At 41.5% G+C, this 17,359-nt stretch overlaps 1 protein-coding gene across 1 annotated transcript in view; it reads left to right on the top strand.

Annotated features, from left to right (window-relative positions):
- TPD52L1 (TPD52 like 1) overlaps positions 1-17,359 on the top strand; it is a gene marked incomplete at its 3' end in the record, with an annotated part of 99,611 nt that overhangs the window by 60,304 nt on the left and 21,948 nt on the right. The window contains exons 2-3 of the mRNA XM_082856115.1: positions 3,019-3,134; positions 12,720-12,868. Of these exons, the coding sequence (XP_082712241.1) occupies positions 3,019-3,134; positions 12,720-12,868 (265 nt within the window). The remainder of the gene's footprint in view (positions 1-3,018; positions 3,135-12,719; positions 12,869-17,359) is intronic.

The raw sequence follows: 17,359 nt of genomic DNA, 5'->3' as shown, positions 1-17,359 counted from the left end.
ACCATGGTCCTGAATTTTTTACCATAGCCTTGCTTGTCTTTTTACTTTTATTCCTAAACAGTATTTTATTTAGTTTGTGTGTTTGGGGACTTCATATAAGTGCAGTTATACTTTATTATTCTTCTGCAACTTGTGTTTTTCACTCAGCATCTTGTTTCTGAGTTTCACCCATGTGGCGTGCATGGCTGTAGTTGACTCATTTCACTAGGGTCGAGCTGTCTTGGTGTAAATGACCACGGTGTGCTTATATGTTCTCCTGTTGATAGACTTTTGCTGATTTACAGTTTTTTGCTATCATGAAAGTTCTTATTAATGACCTCAGGTACTGATGTATGAATGTCTTGGTGTGGAATGCTGGATTGTAGGGTGTGTGAATGTTCAACTTTACTAGATAATGATACATTTTTTTCAAGTTATTTGTATCTATTTATATTTTTGTAAGCAGTGTATCAGAGTTTCCATCCTCTACATAGTCATCAACTTTCATTAATATCATCAAACTTTTAACTTTTTGCTAATCCAGTGGGTATGAAATGTTTTAATTTGTATTTCCCGGAATATCAATGAGGTTGAGCATGTTATTAACCACTTGTGATTTCTCCCTGTAATGACTCTGTTTGGGTTTTTTGGCCCATGTTTCTATTGGGTTATTTCCATTGTTTATGTGGGTTGGTAGGAATTCTGTTTATTCTGGGAACTAATTTTGCTAGTTCTACATCTGGGAGATATCTTCTTCCATTAGTGGCCTGTCTTTTTATTTTCCATACAGTTAGTGTTTTTGATGAAGAAACATTCTTTTTTTTTTTGCGGTACACGGGCCTCTCACTGTTGTGGCCTCTCCCGTTGCGGAGCACAGGCTCCGGACGCGCAGGCTCAGCGGCCATGGCTCACGGGCCCAGCCGCTCCGCGGCATGTGGGATCTTCCCAGACCGGGGCACAAACACGTGTCCCCTGCATCGGCAGGCGGACTCAACCACTGCACCACCAGGGAATACCCATTCTTATTTTTTGATTAAGAATTGATTTACAATATTATATTAGTTTCAAATGTACAATATAGTGATTCAGTATTTTGATAGATTGTATTTAAAGTTATTTAAAGCATTTAAAGTTATTCTAAAAATATTGCCTATATTCCCTGTGCTGTACAATATATCCTTGTATCTCATTTATTTTATATAGTAGTTTGTCTCTTTTAATCCTCTACCGCTATCTTTTCCCTCCTCCATCCTTCTTCCCACTGGTAATGACTAGTTTGTTCTCTATATCTGTGAGCTGTTTCTGTTTTATTTGTTTTATTTTTTTATGTTCCACATATAAGTTATAACAAACAGTATTTGTCTTTCTCTGTCTGAATTATTTCACTAAACATAATACCCTCTAGGTCCCTTCACATTTTTGCAGATAGCAGAATTTCATTCTTTTATATGACTAATGTTCCATTGCGTGTGTGTGTGTGTGTGTGTGTGTGTGTGTGTGTGTATGCCGTGTCTTCTTTATCCATTCATCTGTTGATGGACACTTAGGTTGCTTCCAGATCTTTGTTATTGTAAACTATGCTTCTATGAACATTGGGGTGTATATATCTTTCAAGTCAGTGTTTTTGTTTTCTTTGGGTAAACACCCAGAGATGAAATTGATGGATCATTATAGTAGTTCTATTTTTGGTTTTTTGAGGAACCTCCTTACTATTTCCATAACGGCTGCACCAATTTGCATTCCCACCAAGAGTGCACAAGTGTTCCCTTTTCTCCTCACCAGCATTTGTTATTTGTGGTCTTTTTGACAATAACCATTCTGACAGGTGTGAAGTGATAACTCATTCTTAATCTTATCCATCCTTTCTTTCATGATTTACCCTTTTTTTTGTGTCTCAAGAAATCCCTTCCTACCCAGAGGTTCATAAATATAAAGTCCCATATTGTCTTCTAAAATATTTATAATTTAATCTCTGTTAATGGTGTGAAGGTGTCCAATTTTATTTTTACTATATGGAAAACTATTTGTTCCAGGACAATTTATTAAAAGACCTCCCTTTTTCCAGAGATGTATGAATGCCAGCTCTGTCATAATTCATGTCATAAATAAAGCTTCCGTATGTATGTGCGCCTGTTTACAGAGGACATATGCATTTGCGTTGTCCAGGCACTTCCCACCTCCCTCTGACAGAGTCAGTGTGGCCACAGTACTTCCTTACGGCTGCAGCTGCTCCAGGTTCCATATCTGCATATTTCCACATCAAAGTGGAAAAAAGTTTTTATATTCTCTTATCTTGAGGTTCTTTTGGACCACCTGGGAGGTTGTGAATTCTCAGGGGAAGCCCTTTTGCCCTGTCCATTTCATGCTGAGTGGCAAGGCAGGCAACTTGCCTTGCAGATGCCTGTGGGGAGTGAAGGTATTTACTTCCAGGTCACCTTACTCTCAGGGTGTAGCCCTGTGGGCAGGAGGGTCTCACCATAACCTTCTCTCCCTCCGTGGCCCTGGGCTTTGTCCTCTGCCCCCTGCATCCCATGGGACAGTAAAAACTGAGGCTGGGATTCATCTGGGTGGTAAATGTAGAATTAATGAAGACTTGTTTCGTTTACATCTCCACTTCCCACTTTCACTTAGTTTTGGGGATTCTTAGTATTCTTTACTTTCTTGACAGCTCAGGACACATTTAGAAGGATTTCTTTCTTCTGGAATTTTTAGTTATTTTTCAGTGGGAGGGTCAGTCAGAGTATCTAGTTCTTCAGACCATGGAAGTAGAATTTGGCTAAATTCTTATTTTTTTTTTTTGCGGTACGCGGGCCTCTCACTGTTGTGACCTCTTCCGTTGCGGAGCACAGGCTCCAGACGCGCAGGCTCAGCGGCCACGGCTCACGGGCCCAGCCGCTCTGCAGCATGTGGGATCTTCCCGGACCGGGGCACGAACCCGCGTCCCCTGCATCGGCAGGCGGACTCTAAACCACTGTGCCACCAGGGAAGCCCTAAATTCATTTTTTAACTTGCATTATGTTTTGCCAATCTTGCCTAAAGGTTTGTTGGAGACTGAACCACTGCAAGGAAGAGATGAAGACACAGGAGCCAGTGCTGACTTCCCTAGCATGCTCTCTGAGGAGGAAAAAGAAGAATTAAAGGCAGAACTAGTTCAGGTATGTTTAGTAATCTTCTTATTGTTGCTATGTCTATCTCCAAATCCTGAGAATTATTGTTAGTTGATATAAGTTGCGTATTACAATTATGTCGTCTTTCATTTAATAAGATTTAATAAGTGATATATTGTAAGATGATTCATTTTTCTGAGGTATTTTTGTAATGCTAATTGTCCATTATCCATTGGTGGCCGTGGGAAAACAAACGGTTATGCTGCTTAAGCAACAATAATTAGTTGTAAATATGCACCTCTTACTCTTCTTAGTATCACAATGCTATGGGGACAATAAACCACTTACAAACCTTATGGAATTCCTTCAAGACCTTGGTACAGTCGCAAGCTGCCTTTGAAGAGGTTGTTGTTTTAGGTCAGCAGCTTAGCTCAACAAATACTGTGAAAGGATTTATGTTTATAATGAAAACTTCATTCATAGAAGCAACTGAATTTGTTAAGTTGATGTGCTCTTTTTCAGAAGAATAAAGCTCCGGCGGTAGAGAGGGAAGCTATGATGACTTTAGGCTTCATTAGAGCTTGTGTAGTTGCCGTGGGCATCTGGACCTAGAGATGAGGAGGGTGCCTGGCTTGTCGTGAAGACATCTCTTTGTTCAAGCCATTTGTTTGTAGCACCCACTACATACACTTTGCTACCTCTTAAATACTTTGCTAGGGAGCGTTTACATTGTAGGAGGAAAGGGCAGGAGAAGGGAGCTTCTCAGGTAGAAGAAACAGTAGGGCAAGAGGGGAAGGGGCCAGCATTCCTCCCCATTTGAATCCCTGGCCCAGAGGGTAGGAAGCTCCTGGCCCAGCTGGAATCAAGGCTTGTCTTCTTCCTCTGGCCTCTTCTACAGTCTGGAGACACAGCTTTAAATTAAGCTTCACCCCGCTGTGTCCACCCCAGACTCTCCAAGCTCTAAGGTTCTGATAGTGTGTGTTTATGACAGCTCATAATAATACTAAAGACATTTCAGGTGCTTTCGTAAGACACACCCTAGAATAACCTCATGATAAAATAAAGGAGCAGCTTGTTCTTCTAGTACAGCAGAAATTATGTTAGTAAGGACAGTGCCTCAGATCAAATAGCCTGGTTCTTTAGCTGGACCTGTCTGTGGCCACTGATCCAGAGCCACCTCGTTTATTTCAGATTGGCCACACCTGCCAGAGTGCAGGGACCAAAATCAACCTAAACAGAGAATATCTGAGCTCCACGTTTTCTTAGGGCCTGGAATCCTGGATTATGACTTGTTCCTGTCAGTTGTGTTGACTAAAGTTATATTCTGCAGACTGTCATCAGCTAACTGATTCTAAGCTGAAATTTAACTCCTTCACTGTTATCATCCAAGTTTAAGTTCATGCACAACCTCTGTAACAGACCAACTTTTATAAAATGACTTGATTTTTCTCAGTTCTGGGATTACTAGGATACACACGCACACACACACACACACACACGTACATGCATCTGTGTTTTTTGTGTGCCTGCATGCCGTATTTTCTAAACTTTCAACAATGAGCAAGTATTATGTTTATAATCAAGAAACAGTAAGCCTTGGTTCTCAATGGATGCCCCCATGAATATAAAAACCCAGTGTTTTCACACATTCTTGTCTCATTTGGCCACATTAATGACCCTCCAGTGTGTCTCATTCCTAAGACTTTTTGAGCCTGACTTCTGAAAATAACATCAGACTACTTGTTACTTTTTCACGTTACCAGGATTGATGTTTTCATCCTTTAGGATGCATTAGCCTCCATGCTTCCTGTCTCTTATTTCTGGATTCCTCAGGGATGGAGAAGCACCATGTCTTGCCAAAGGTAGCAGTGTAACCTCCAGGGGCACTGGGCACAGCTGTTTGCCTCAGGCCCAGCAAAAAGCAAAGGAGGGGATCTTTGCTATTTTTCCTCTTCACATGTCCATTTCTTCTCCCTCCATCTAGGCCACCTCTGCTTTCTGCTCATTCTTCTCTTAAATCCACTTTCTCTGCCGTTTCACAGTGTACGTGCGCGCACACACACACACACACACACACACACACACACACCCCACAAATTAGGTTCTTTCATATCACACATGCATTCAGATTACCGTAAATGCTAGGGTTTAATTGCATCAAGGACATCTCAGCAGTCCCACGGCTGGCCCTATGAAGAACTGAGACATCGTGCAGACAGCTCAGCTTCTCTGCCTCAATTCTCCACAGATATTCCTCTGGGGCCCCTGGTCATAAGCAACCCCTCTCTGTTTGAGGGAAGATCCTACTGGGTCTGTTAGGCACTTGGGTAACAGGACACCTCACAGGTCAGCCTGTTAGACTGCTTTTGAATCAGGCAGTCAGTTGTGGCCGTGATCCAAAGCAAGAGCTTCGTGTAGGAGGACTTCTTACGTCTGATTGCTTTGCTTAGAGGGGTCTTGGGGTGTTCCAGGCACCCGCTCTCCTCTTCTGTACACTCCTCTCCCTCGTTTCCTCAGATTCTCCTACTGTTTGCTGACTGTGCTGGATCTCCGCCCCACTGCTTTACCCTGCACTGTTTTGTGGTCTGTATTCTCATGAGGGCGCCCTTAGACTTCAAGCGAGCCTGTAACCCCATTAAGCCACACAGCCAGCACATTGCTGTGCTTACCAAGTGCTGGCAGAAGGAAGACCTGTCCTTGTGGGGAGAGACATAAAATAAGCCAGTATTGTCCAAGGGGCTACATCTCAGCCGAGGTCTGCATCTTAAAAGAGTAATCTGTCGTTAACACAGTTCAGTCTCGAGTTTGTTATTATGTTCACGCAATATGTGTGTTTTTAAAAGTTCCTTCAATGCGGGGCCAATATCACTTCTGATCTGGTGCAGTAGTTTGTGCACAGAAGGTGCGCAATTAAGATTTATAAATAACTTGAATCATAGCACCAACAAACTTTTATATTTGTGAATACTGGAAGAAGAATATATTTTTTTTTACAAATCTTGTCAATATATAAAGAAATATTATTTTGTTTCAGATATTTGTTCTCATTAGTCTTATTACCAGCTGCTCCTAACATCTTTTCTGAGGTTTTTATGCATCTATTCTGTGGGTTGTTTTTTCCATTCTCCCTTTTTAGATAAACTTGCTCAATATTTCTGTGCTACTAACATCCCACTCCCACTTTCATTTCGCTAAGCTGCATTTGATGCTCAGTATTCTATAATGTGGCTTGCCTTTTGAAAAGGATGAAGTGTTAGCATTAGAACCATAAATTTATGATTATACAACAATCAAGTACTGCCAATGTCCCCTAGATAAAATGACTCAAGAAAAATGGGCATTAATAGGAGTAGGAAAAATACCAGACAGCATCATCAAGTAGACAATGGCTGTTGCTCAGTGTGTCGTTCCCCAAGAAAAGCACACAGTGCCCTCAAGCCGCCCGTCTCTTAGCCTTTCCAAAGAAGTGCCCTAAGCTCTTCCTTCCTCTCTCAGTTTTTTTCCTTCAAGACTTTCATTTTTTCTGGACTGAGCTAGTGAACAACTAAGGTCTTCACAACCAATACTGTCTTATTGTAACACCCCTCTGTGTTAATCAGGGTTCTGCAGAGAAGCAGAACCAATAGGATATATATTTGTATATAGAAAGAGATTTATTATAAGGACTTAGCTGATTGTGTAGCTCCAGTCTGAAGGCCTAGGAAGAGCCAATGTTACAGTTTGAATCTGAAGGCAGGAAAAAACAAAAAAACAAACAACAACAAGACAAAACAGTGGCCCATCTCAAAAGCAGACAGGCAGATAGAGTTCCCTTTTACTCAAGGGAGGGTAAGCCTTTTTGTTCTATCTAGGTCTTCAACTGATTAGATGAGGCCCACCCACTTTGGGAGAGCAATCTGCTTTACTCAGTCTGCCAATTCAAATGTTAATCTCATGCAGACTGACCCTCACAGACACACCCAGAATAATGTTTGACCAAATGTCTGGGCACCCCATGGCCTGTCACACCCTCCCAGATATTATCTGCATTTTAATTTTAATTCTTCCATATTCTTAGCCAAGGCAGGAGTAAACCAGAAGAAGTGGCAGGACTTGAAGCAGTGTGTACAAGAGACCAAATGCTCTTACTCCTAAACATCATACTGATACTTAATAGTTTATAAAAGTATTTCTTTTTCTGGATTTAAGTTAGATATTTTATGTAATATAGCAGATTAAATAGAAAAGTAAGTTTTCAATCTTCTAGTATAAATTTCATATTGAAGCTAACTCATTACTTAATTTATAATTTTTTTCATTTTTTATTGAAATAAATTGGCATAACATAAAATTATTTTAAATTGAACCATTCAATGGCATTTAGAAACTTACAGTGTTGTGTAACTACCACCTCTGTCCAGCCCCAAACATTTTAATCGTCCCAAAAGGGAACCCCATACCCACTAAGCAGTTGCTTCCCATTTCTCTTTCTTCTCTGCAGCCATCAGCCTGCATTCTGTCTCTGTGGATTTAGCTAGGTATTTCATGTAAATGGAATCATACAATATGTGACCTTTTGAGGCTGGCTTTATTTCACTTAGCCTAGTGTTTTTGAGGTTCACCTGTGTTGTAGCTTATATCAGTACTTCATTCATTTTTACCACTGAATAATATTCCATTTTATGTATATACTGCAATTTGTTTATCCATTCGTCCTTTGATGAATATTTGGGTTGTTTTCACCTTTTGGCTATTGTGAGTAGTGCTGTTTTGAACATGCATATACATGTATTTGTTTGAGTACCTGTTCTCAATTCTTTGGAGAATATGCCTAGGAGCAGGAGTGCTGTGTCATATGGTAACTCCATGTTTAACTTTTTGAGAAACTGAGAGACTGTTTTCCACAGTGGCTGAACCATTTTTCGTTCCCACCAGCAATGAACAAGGGTTTCTATTTCTCCACATCCTCACCAACACTTTCATTCCTATTCATTCATATCTGAGTAATCAAGTTGAAATATCTAATCTTGTGCATAAATATTTATCCTATAAGAAGATCTTCTGGGCTTCCCTGGTGGCGCAGTGGTTGGGAGTCCGCCTGCCGATGCAGGGGACGCGGGTTCGTGCCCCGGTCCGGGAAGATCCCACATGCCACAGAGTGGCTGGGCCCGTGAGCCATGGCCGCTGAGCCTGCGCGTCCGGAGCCTGTGCTCTGCAACGGGAGAGGCCACAACAGTGAGAGGCCCGCGTACCGCAAAAAAAAAAAAAAAAAAAAAAAAGAGGATCTTCTAAGGGGTCAAGAAACCAAAGAACCAGACTATCAGTTTCTAGTGAAGATATGATTAATTTAAAATTAAAGGGGAAAGGATATCTTAAATACTTTAATTGATGATTTACCTGCTCTCCAGCTCATTCCAAAATGAATTTGATATGGCTGCAGAGGTACTTACAATGTAGAATTTGCCTACTACCTGCATCAGAATATCTGGGGGTGCTTGTTAAAAAATATATGTAGGCTGGCCTCACCAAATTTGAGATATCAGAATCTTAGGGCATTAAAAGGGGCCTACTTTTGGAATCTGCATTTTAAATGTGCTCTCTGAGTGACTTTTATATAAACTGAAATTGAGAACCACTGGTGTAACTAGGCCAGAAATTCTCATTAGTTAAATAAGTGAATGAATCTAACCAGGATTGTCGTTTAAACCATTTGTGATTAAAGGCCTTTCTGCTGTGTCAGGACTCTCTGCTCTGCCGAGAGAGATGAGATTGGCCATTTTCAGTCTGGCATGTTAATGTAATTTAAGATTATCTGTTTTTTCTTTCACCTTCTGGGTTTTGCTTCATAGATATTTTGGCATATATTTAGATCGCTGATAAATAAATGAAAGCTTTAAGAAGTGTGAGCCTTACATTTTATTGAAATGGTGAGACTTTCATTATAGAACCTGACAATAGACCCAACAGAGTAACTGAGTTCATGTTTCCATCATGAGAAGTTTTTTCTCTACGAATGCCTTTTAACGTATGCTTCGATTTTTAAATTATTAGGTGTGGAATTTTATCTTTCTTTAGGATGTTGTTTGGTAAATCGGTCACTTCAGTGTTTCTAGCACTTTTGGGGATCGTGGATTTCATTAGAAAACAGTGAATACTTTACCCACTCCTCCCACCCCCAAATAACTAATGAATATCTTACTGTCCCCATAGTTTTGAATAAATTTCTGGGGTTCCATAGATATAAGATTGAGAATACCGAGATGTTTAAACCTCTGTCTTCTTCTCTACATCTTTAATTTCTTTTTGCAAGTTAAAAAACTTCCCATTAATTTTGTGACAAGTTGGAAACTACAGTAATACCTGATATATGTACAAAACCAGATTCCTAGTCATTTCAGTCACCCAAACTGAAAGGAAGCCAAAAAGGTCTTTCTAATACAGAATAAAAGGCTGAAATGAAGCCCACGTATTTTCTAGGGTAAGAGAGATAGAGATACAACCTTGAGAAATCTTAGGCAGCAAACTAAATGCAGAAGAACACATTGACAAAGATGAACAAGTGGAATATAACATGAGAGCAAAAGGATAGAAGGGTTTGACTTTAAAATGACAGTGTCTGGGCTCCCCTGGTGGCGCAGTGGTTGAGAGTCCGCCTGCCGATGCAGGGGACACGGGTTCGTGTCCCGGTCCGGGAAGATCCCACAGGCCGCGGAGCGGCTGGGCCCGTGAGCCATGGCCGCTGGACCTGCGCGTCCGGAGCCTGTGCTCCGCAACGGGAGAGGCCACAACAGTGAGAGGCCCGCGTACCGCCAAAAATAAATAAAATAAATGACAGTGTGTTCTCATTTAATGGAAAGACTAAAAACATGATCCCCTTTGCTGGTCCCTAGGTACACTCCTTACGCAGTAATGAGCATATGTCTGCATACTGAAGACTCTTGCTCATCAAGAAAAGACAGGGTGCTACTGATTAGAACATGTTTATGGAAGGTGGAATTCATTTCAGAAAGATTTCCATGAACATAAAAGAAATGTTCCATAACCATAAAAAAAATGGATAATGTTAGATTACTAGGACATTTTGCTGATATTAAAAGCTCCAAGATATTGTTCTTTTCTACTAGATTATTTAAGATGCTTGATTCAGTATTTCTGCCTGTTTTGCTTAAGTGATTTTTTGTGATTACGAAGGTTTACAATGCTATTTTTGTCTGTTCACCATTGCGGTAAAATCTTCCTTGCTCTAATAAAAAGGACTAATTTTTACAAAGGTAACTGTCATTGTTGAGATGTGTTTTTTAGCAGCTACGTCTCTGGTGACCCACGAACACATTTGCAAGATGACTGACAGGGTTAGTGATGCTCAGAAGTGATGGTCAGAAGTAGAGTGACACTTAGAATGTAAATGAGACCCAGATCTCCATTAAAAAAAATAATAATCTCATAAAGTGTCAGGCACTTTTTTTTTTTTTTACCTCTGTGCGTGTGGGATACTAAGGGAGTACTATTGATTCTCTTCTGGCTTCACAGAGAAAGTCACAAATATTTATACTTTTCAGAAGACAAAGATGTAAATTTAAGCAATATTACCAGGGCAATATGTTACAGAGTGTGACAATGGAATAAAGTATGATACCTGGAATCAGAGACTTTGAGGAGGTTCAAAATTATTTTCACAAAATATAGCAGTGCTCTCTAAAATCTGGGTATTTTACAGAACTCCTTTATTAGAAATTAGATTTGCAAGAGCAATTTTTTCATGACTTATTTATTTTATAACAGGAAGTTTATACCTTTTGATCCCCTTCACCCATTTCATCCACCCCCCTCCCTTGCCTCTGGCAACCACCAATCTATTCTCTTTATCTATGGGGTTGGTGGTTTTTTTGAGATTCCACATATAAGATCATACAGTCATATGGTATTTGTCTTTCTCTGTCTGACTTCTTTTACTTAGCATATTGCCCTCAAGGTCCATCCATGTTGTAAATGGCAAGATTTCCTTCGTTTTAAAATGGCTGAATAATATTTCTGTATGTGTATGTGTGTGTGTGTGTGTGTGTGTGTGTGTGTGTGTATGTAAAATATCTTCTTTATCCATTTTTCTATCAATGGACACTTAGGTTATTTCCATATCTTAGCTATTGTTAATAATGCTGCAATGAACATGTGGGGGGGTACACGTATCTTTTCTGAGCTAGTGTTTTTATTTTCTTTGGATAAATCCTCAGAAGTGGAATTGCTGGATCATATGGGAGTTGTATTTTTAATTTTTAAAAGAATCTCCATACTGTTTTCCATAGTGTACAAGAGCAATTTTATGATGCTGGAGAGATTTACTTTTCTGCTAACACAGGGGAAACAGGAGATACATCAGTACAAAGACTTCTACATGAATGTTAATAGTAGCTTTAGTTGCATTAGCCAAACCCAAATATCCTTCAGTAGTTGAATAGAAAACAGACTGTGGTATATCCATACAATGGAGTACTACTCTGCAGAAAAAAGGAAAAGCCATTGATGATGCAGCAACATGGATGAATCAAATGATTTCAAATTATTATATTGAGTGAACAAAGTCAGGCAAGAATGAGTTTATACTGTGTAGTTCAATTTATATTAAATTCCAGAAAATACAAACTAAACTCCAGTGAAAGAAAGATCAGTGACTGCCTGGGTGCGGGAAGGGAAAAGGGAGGGAGGAATTACAAAGAAGAACTAGAAAACTTTTGGAGGTGATGATTTCTTTACTATGTTGATTAAGGCGATGACTTCAAAGGAGTATACATATATCAGAACTTACAGATTGGACACTTTATGTGTGTACAGTTTATTGTATGTTAATTACATGTCAGTTAAGATTGTTAAAAAGAAAAATCAACACAAATCACTCCCTTACATACATCCTCTCCTCCCTTGTTCATTCTCTCCTGAGGCACCACCTTGGCAAACCACAACATATGCTAGGTGTGGTTGGCAAAAGATAAACAACACTGACTAATAACACTTCAAAAGAACTTGTTAGGCATAGACTACAAAAACAGTCTTTTGTTCAAAAATTATATCTATGTATAATTTTAGAAAAACGTTTGGATGATTAGAAACCAAAAAAATTCAGCAGTGGCTGTTTCCTAGTAGATGACACATGATTTTTATTTTCTTTACATTTTGCTGTATGAGTGAATTTTTTTTTTTTTGCGGTACGTGGGCTTCTCACTGTTGTGGCCTCTCCCGTTGCGGAGCACAGGCTCTGGACGCGCAGGCCCAGTGGCCATGGCTCACGGGCCCAACCGCCCCGTGGCATGTGGGATCTTCCCGGACCGGGGCACGAACCCGTGTCCCCTGCATCGGCGGACTCTAAACTACTGCGCCACCAGGGAAGGCGGACTCTAAACCACTGCGCCACCAGGGAAGCCCCTGTATGAGTGAATTTTTTACAAGGAGTAGTGATTTCTTTTAGAATTATTAAAGCTAAAAAAATCTACTTTCATTTTTAAATATTAGACGGTCTTCTCTACAGGATGTGTTTGCTATGGCCATGTACTGGGCTATGTAAACAAGAGGGTGCAGAGGCTCCTTTGGAGCACCGAGGGCACCCGTGTGTGTTTCAGCTGGTCTGACCTCTTTCCCCACCATTTTCCCTCCTACCTGTAGCTAGAAGACGAAATTACAACATTACGACAAGTTTTATCAGCGAAAGAAAGGCGTCTGGTTGAGATAAAACAAAAACTCGGCATGAACTTGATGAATGAATTAAAACAGAACTTCAGCAGAAGCTGGCATGACGTGCAGACTACTACTGCGTGAGTATACGTTTTTCTTAAAAAAAAATCACTCAGCCTGCTGTCTTGCCTCTTCAGTATTTTTTCCCATGAGGCTGATTTCATACTGGTGGCTAGGGAAAAATATTTTCTCCAGAAGTAAAATAAGGAAATACGAATAATCATTAATATGATGCAGACTCTATAAAGTAGCTTCATGAAATGAAACTTTGTTCACCAACACTCTGTTTTCACTTAGACTACTTTTATGGAGTTGTACAGTTTAAAGTTCTTTCTCTTCATTATATATATATTTTTTAACATTTGTTAAATATATACTTTTTCCTTATGTTTTCTCATAAAATTCTAAATCTTCAGAATACTTGGCATTCACTGCATATTTTGAGTTACTATCAAAAATGGTTGACAGCTTTAAAAACTGTACAGACTTTTTGTCCATTTACATGAAAAGAAAAGCTTGTACCTCTCATGTTTAGGGGTGTGCTTTTATCCCCACTACTCTAGGGAATGTTAGAACTGGGTTAAGGCCACATGAAATAATAGAATATATTGGTTTCTGCCCCCGGTTTCTGGCACAGAGCTCCCAAAATCCTTATAATTTCCTACACCAGGAGCATCTTTTGTTCTAACATTTGCATTTTGACCCTGGTTCCTGACACAGAGTTCCTAGATCCCTGGGAATTTCCTGGGTGATAGCAGTATCCTGGGTTCTAATGAGGTGACTCTTGGTGGGCTCCTGGATGAGGGCTGGTCACCAGAAAGACCAAGCCATGATTAGAAGCTTGGAACTGTCAGTCCCACACCCCCGTTCTCTGGAGAGGGAAAAGGAGCTGGAAGTGATCTATCATGCCTACATGATGAAGCCTCCATAGAAATCTCAAAAATATGGGGTTTGGAGAGCTTTAGGGTTGCTGAACACGTGGAGGTGCCGGGAGGGTGGCGTGCCAGGAGAGAGAATGGAAGCTCGGTACCCATCCCCACATGCCTCTTCCATCTGGTTGTACATCTGTATCTTTTATCATATCATTTTTACAATAAATCGGTAACCCCGTAAGAAACCTGTTTTCCTGAGTTCTGTGAGGCACTCTAGCAAATTAATTGAACTCAAGGAGGAGGTTGTGGGAACCTCTGATTTATAGCCCACTGGTCAGAAGCACTGGTGATAATCTGGACTTGCGATTGGCATCTGGAGTGAGGTGAGTGGGGGGCAGTCTTGTGGGGCTGAGCCCTTAACCTGTGGGATCTGACTCGATCTCCAGGTAGATAGTGTCAGAATTGAGTTAAATTGTAGGATGCCCAGCTGGTGTCACGGAATTGCTTGGTGTGTGGAAACGCCCCCATAGCTGATGTCAGAAGTATTGTGAGTCTGATAGTAATGTGAGAGTAAAGGAGAAACACAGGAGAAGCAAGTTTTTCTTACTTAGACCAACAGAAATGTTTTTCAGCTTTGCCATTACCTTCCTGTCTGATGTTAGGCAAGGTACAGAATAGGTTTGGGCATTCTACAATCATGCTTTCATGGGGTTACTTTTTAAATTATGTGAAATATTTAACTATTGTTGTACTTCTCTTATGATTTAAAATGTTTTGCTTGCCAGGGGGTCTTGTGCCAAAGCGAAGAAGGTGCCCGCGTCATAATGCGATTGTGCTTCCTTTTGTGTGTTGGGAGCTGGGGGCCGATGGAGAAACCACAGAGGCTTCCTATCCCTTGACCCCAGATTCCACCATCAAGAAATTTTTGTCTTTGTGTTATGCATTTTCTTCCCTAGTATTCCTCCTTGGAAGGTAAAGATATTACATTGCTAGTATCTAAGTGGGAAACAACTTTTCTCTTTGCTGGTACTTTTCTCCCAGGCGTAGAGGGGCCTGGTAGTAAGAAAAGGTACCCATGATAGACAGCAATTATTTCAGTTTGGCTGGGGGCCAACTTTGCCTGCTGGTTACTGAGAACTAAGATCTAAGATCTTAGTGAAGATACCCTTTGCATGAGGAGTTAGATCTAAGAGGAGCCTGACGTCTCCACACTGTGGTTCCCTTAGTGTCCATGTAAAGGGGAATATTCTCTCCAGCTCTAAGAGCCTAGCAATTCTATCTGCATCTGTGCATGTGCACCCCGTGGGCTCATCCAGAAAGGGTAAGGACACAGTCCAGAGTAGGGCAGGGTGGAGCCAGGGAGCCCATCAGTGTCTCTCCAGAGGTTAACCAACCTTCCCCAACCTGATGATTATGGACGAAGATAAGAAACTACACACTGATGTTTATCAATTTAAAAAATATATATCGGGCTTCCCTGGTGGCGCAGTGGTTGAGAGTCCGCCTGCCGATGCAGGGGACACGGGTTCGTGCCCCGGTCCGGGAAGATCCCACTTGCCGCGGAGCGGCTGGGCCCGTGAGCCATGGCCGCTGGGCCTGCGCGTCCGGAGCCTGTGCTCCACAACAGGAGAGACCACAGCAGTGAGAGGCCCATGTACCACAAAAGAAAAAAAAAAAATTTATATATATATATATATATATATATATATATATATATATATATATATATCGCCAACACCATATGAACAATCTCTTGAAAATTCAGGATAGCTGGATTTTAGGCACTAAATTAAATGAGCTTATCTGTCAGTAGTTGTGCTTTTTGTCTTTGCACTTTGGTGGCCTACACCAATTAATGGCCCTGATAGGGTGAGGCCGAGCCATATCTAATTCCCTGGGTCTGGTGGCCTCTGTATTTAATCCAGATCTGGGCTTTCTTGTCACTTGATCTGAACTTCCTTCTGGGGTGTCAGAACCAGGCAGGATCTTTCTGCTTGGCCTCCCTGACCACATTGAAAGGATAAGAGAACCCAATGGAGGGAGGGCAATCTGGCTCTTCTGCTGCTGAGAGGAGGGAGGGAGCAGCGAATATCTGAGCAGAGGATGTGGCCAGTTTGTTCTGGGTCTGCCAGGGCAGGCAGTGGCGGGGAGTGAGGGGAATGGGTCATGGTCTCCTGAGACATGGAGTTAGAGCAGGCAAGTTCAAGGAAGGCTTGTAGCCTCTGCACACTGGAGAATATATAGTTTCTGGTTTTCCCATGTTTGAAAAAACCAATTGGTTTTATAGTCAGGCAGTACACTTAGTATCAAGCTTTTTGTTGAATGAGTAGAACAGAGTTATTCCCTGGGGTTATCGAGTTTAAAGTCGTGGTCAGGAAAACAGAGTTTTGTTTTTGTTTATTTTACAAGTTTTTACAAGTAACCGGTTAAAAGCTAAGTGTGACAGGGTTGTAACGGCAAATCCAGGGTATTGTAGGGGATGTGAAACAGGGGATGGAACCTTGCCTGGGGTCTCAGGGAAGCTTTTTTGAGTAAGATGTTTAAGCAGAACTCTGGAGGATGATTTGGAGTTTAATCCGGCCACGGGGGGCAGGAGGGACGTCCTGGGGGACGCACAGGCACAGCCTGGTTGAGGCTGGCAGAGAAGGCTCCTTCTCCTAAGGAGAATCCATCCAATTACTTAGGCTTGTTGAGATGGTGGGGAGAAGGGGCGGGGGCTTGTGGCATCTGTTTATAAACAGAGTTATTCTTTATCCACAGGCAATAGAAAGCTGTTAGGGGGGTCCTGACAGTTTGTTTACCCAACAAGTGTTAGTGAGTGTCTGCTGTTAGGCATTATTACCCAGGGGCTAATCTAAGCCCTCAGGATACAGGATTCAACAAGATGGACAAAGTTCCTAATCTCTATGAATGTTGAAAGGGAAAAGGGCATGAAACAAGCAGCAAACAAATGAGGATCTGTCGGGACGCTATGATGAAGACAGCATAGGTTGAGGTACTAGAGAGTGACCTACCGGAGAGGGTGGAAGCTGCTTTGATGGGTCCCTGACGGGGAAATCCTGTCCTGGGAGGTTTCTTTGAGCTGAGACCTGAATGACAGAAAGATATGATCTTGTGAGGATCTGGGGAAGAGCTTTTAGGCTGAGGAAAAAATTGCCACAAGGACTCTGAGGCAAGACCTAGCTTTACAGGTTTCAGGAAGCAGAGGAAAGGGCTGTGTCTGGAGTGTAGTGAGAGGAGCTTGAGGTCAGAGCCTCTGGGGCCTCCCAGGCCAAGGGGAGGAGTGAGGATTTTATTCCAAGAGCTTTGGATGCCGTTGGAGAATTTGCAGCAGGAAGTGACTTGTTCTAATTCACCTTTTAAAAAGAACGTTCTGGTTGGTTTGTGTAATATTGATTGTGAAGAGGCAGGAATGGAAACCAGAAAATCATTTATAAGACTGTTGCAGTGGCCCAGGTTGTCGTGATGGAGAGTCATGAGCAGAGAGGGGACAGGATCTGGAGGTCGACCCAATGGGACTTCCCAGTGGTTTGGATGTGGCGGGTTGAGGGAAATAGAGGGATCAAGTGTGACATTAGGTCTCTGACTTGGGCTGCTGGGTGAATACTGAGACTGGTTACAGCAGTGGGGATTTAGCATTGTGGTTAAGCTGGTGGGCTGCGGACTCCAACCAATTGCCTGGTTTGAAATCTAGGTCCC

The sequence above is a fragment of the Leucopleurus acutus genome (assembly GCF_964270905.1).
Source record: "Leucopleurus acutus genome assembly, chromosome: 15".
Taxonomy (NCBI): Eukaryota; Metazoa; Chordata; class Mammalia; order Artiodactyla; family Delphinidae; genus Leucopleurus; species Leucopleurus acutus.
The sequence above is the reverse complement of the archived record's forward strand: the minus strand, read 5'-3'. Positions and strand labels throughout refer to the sequence as shown.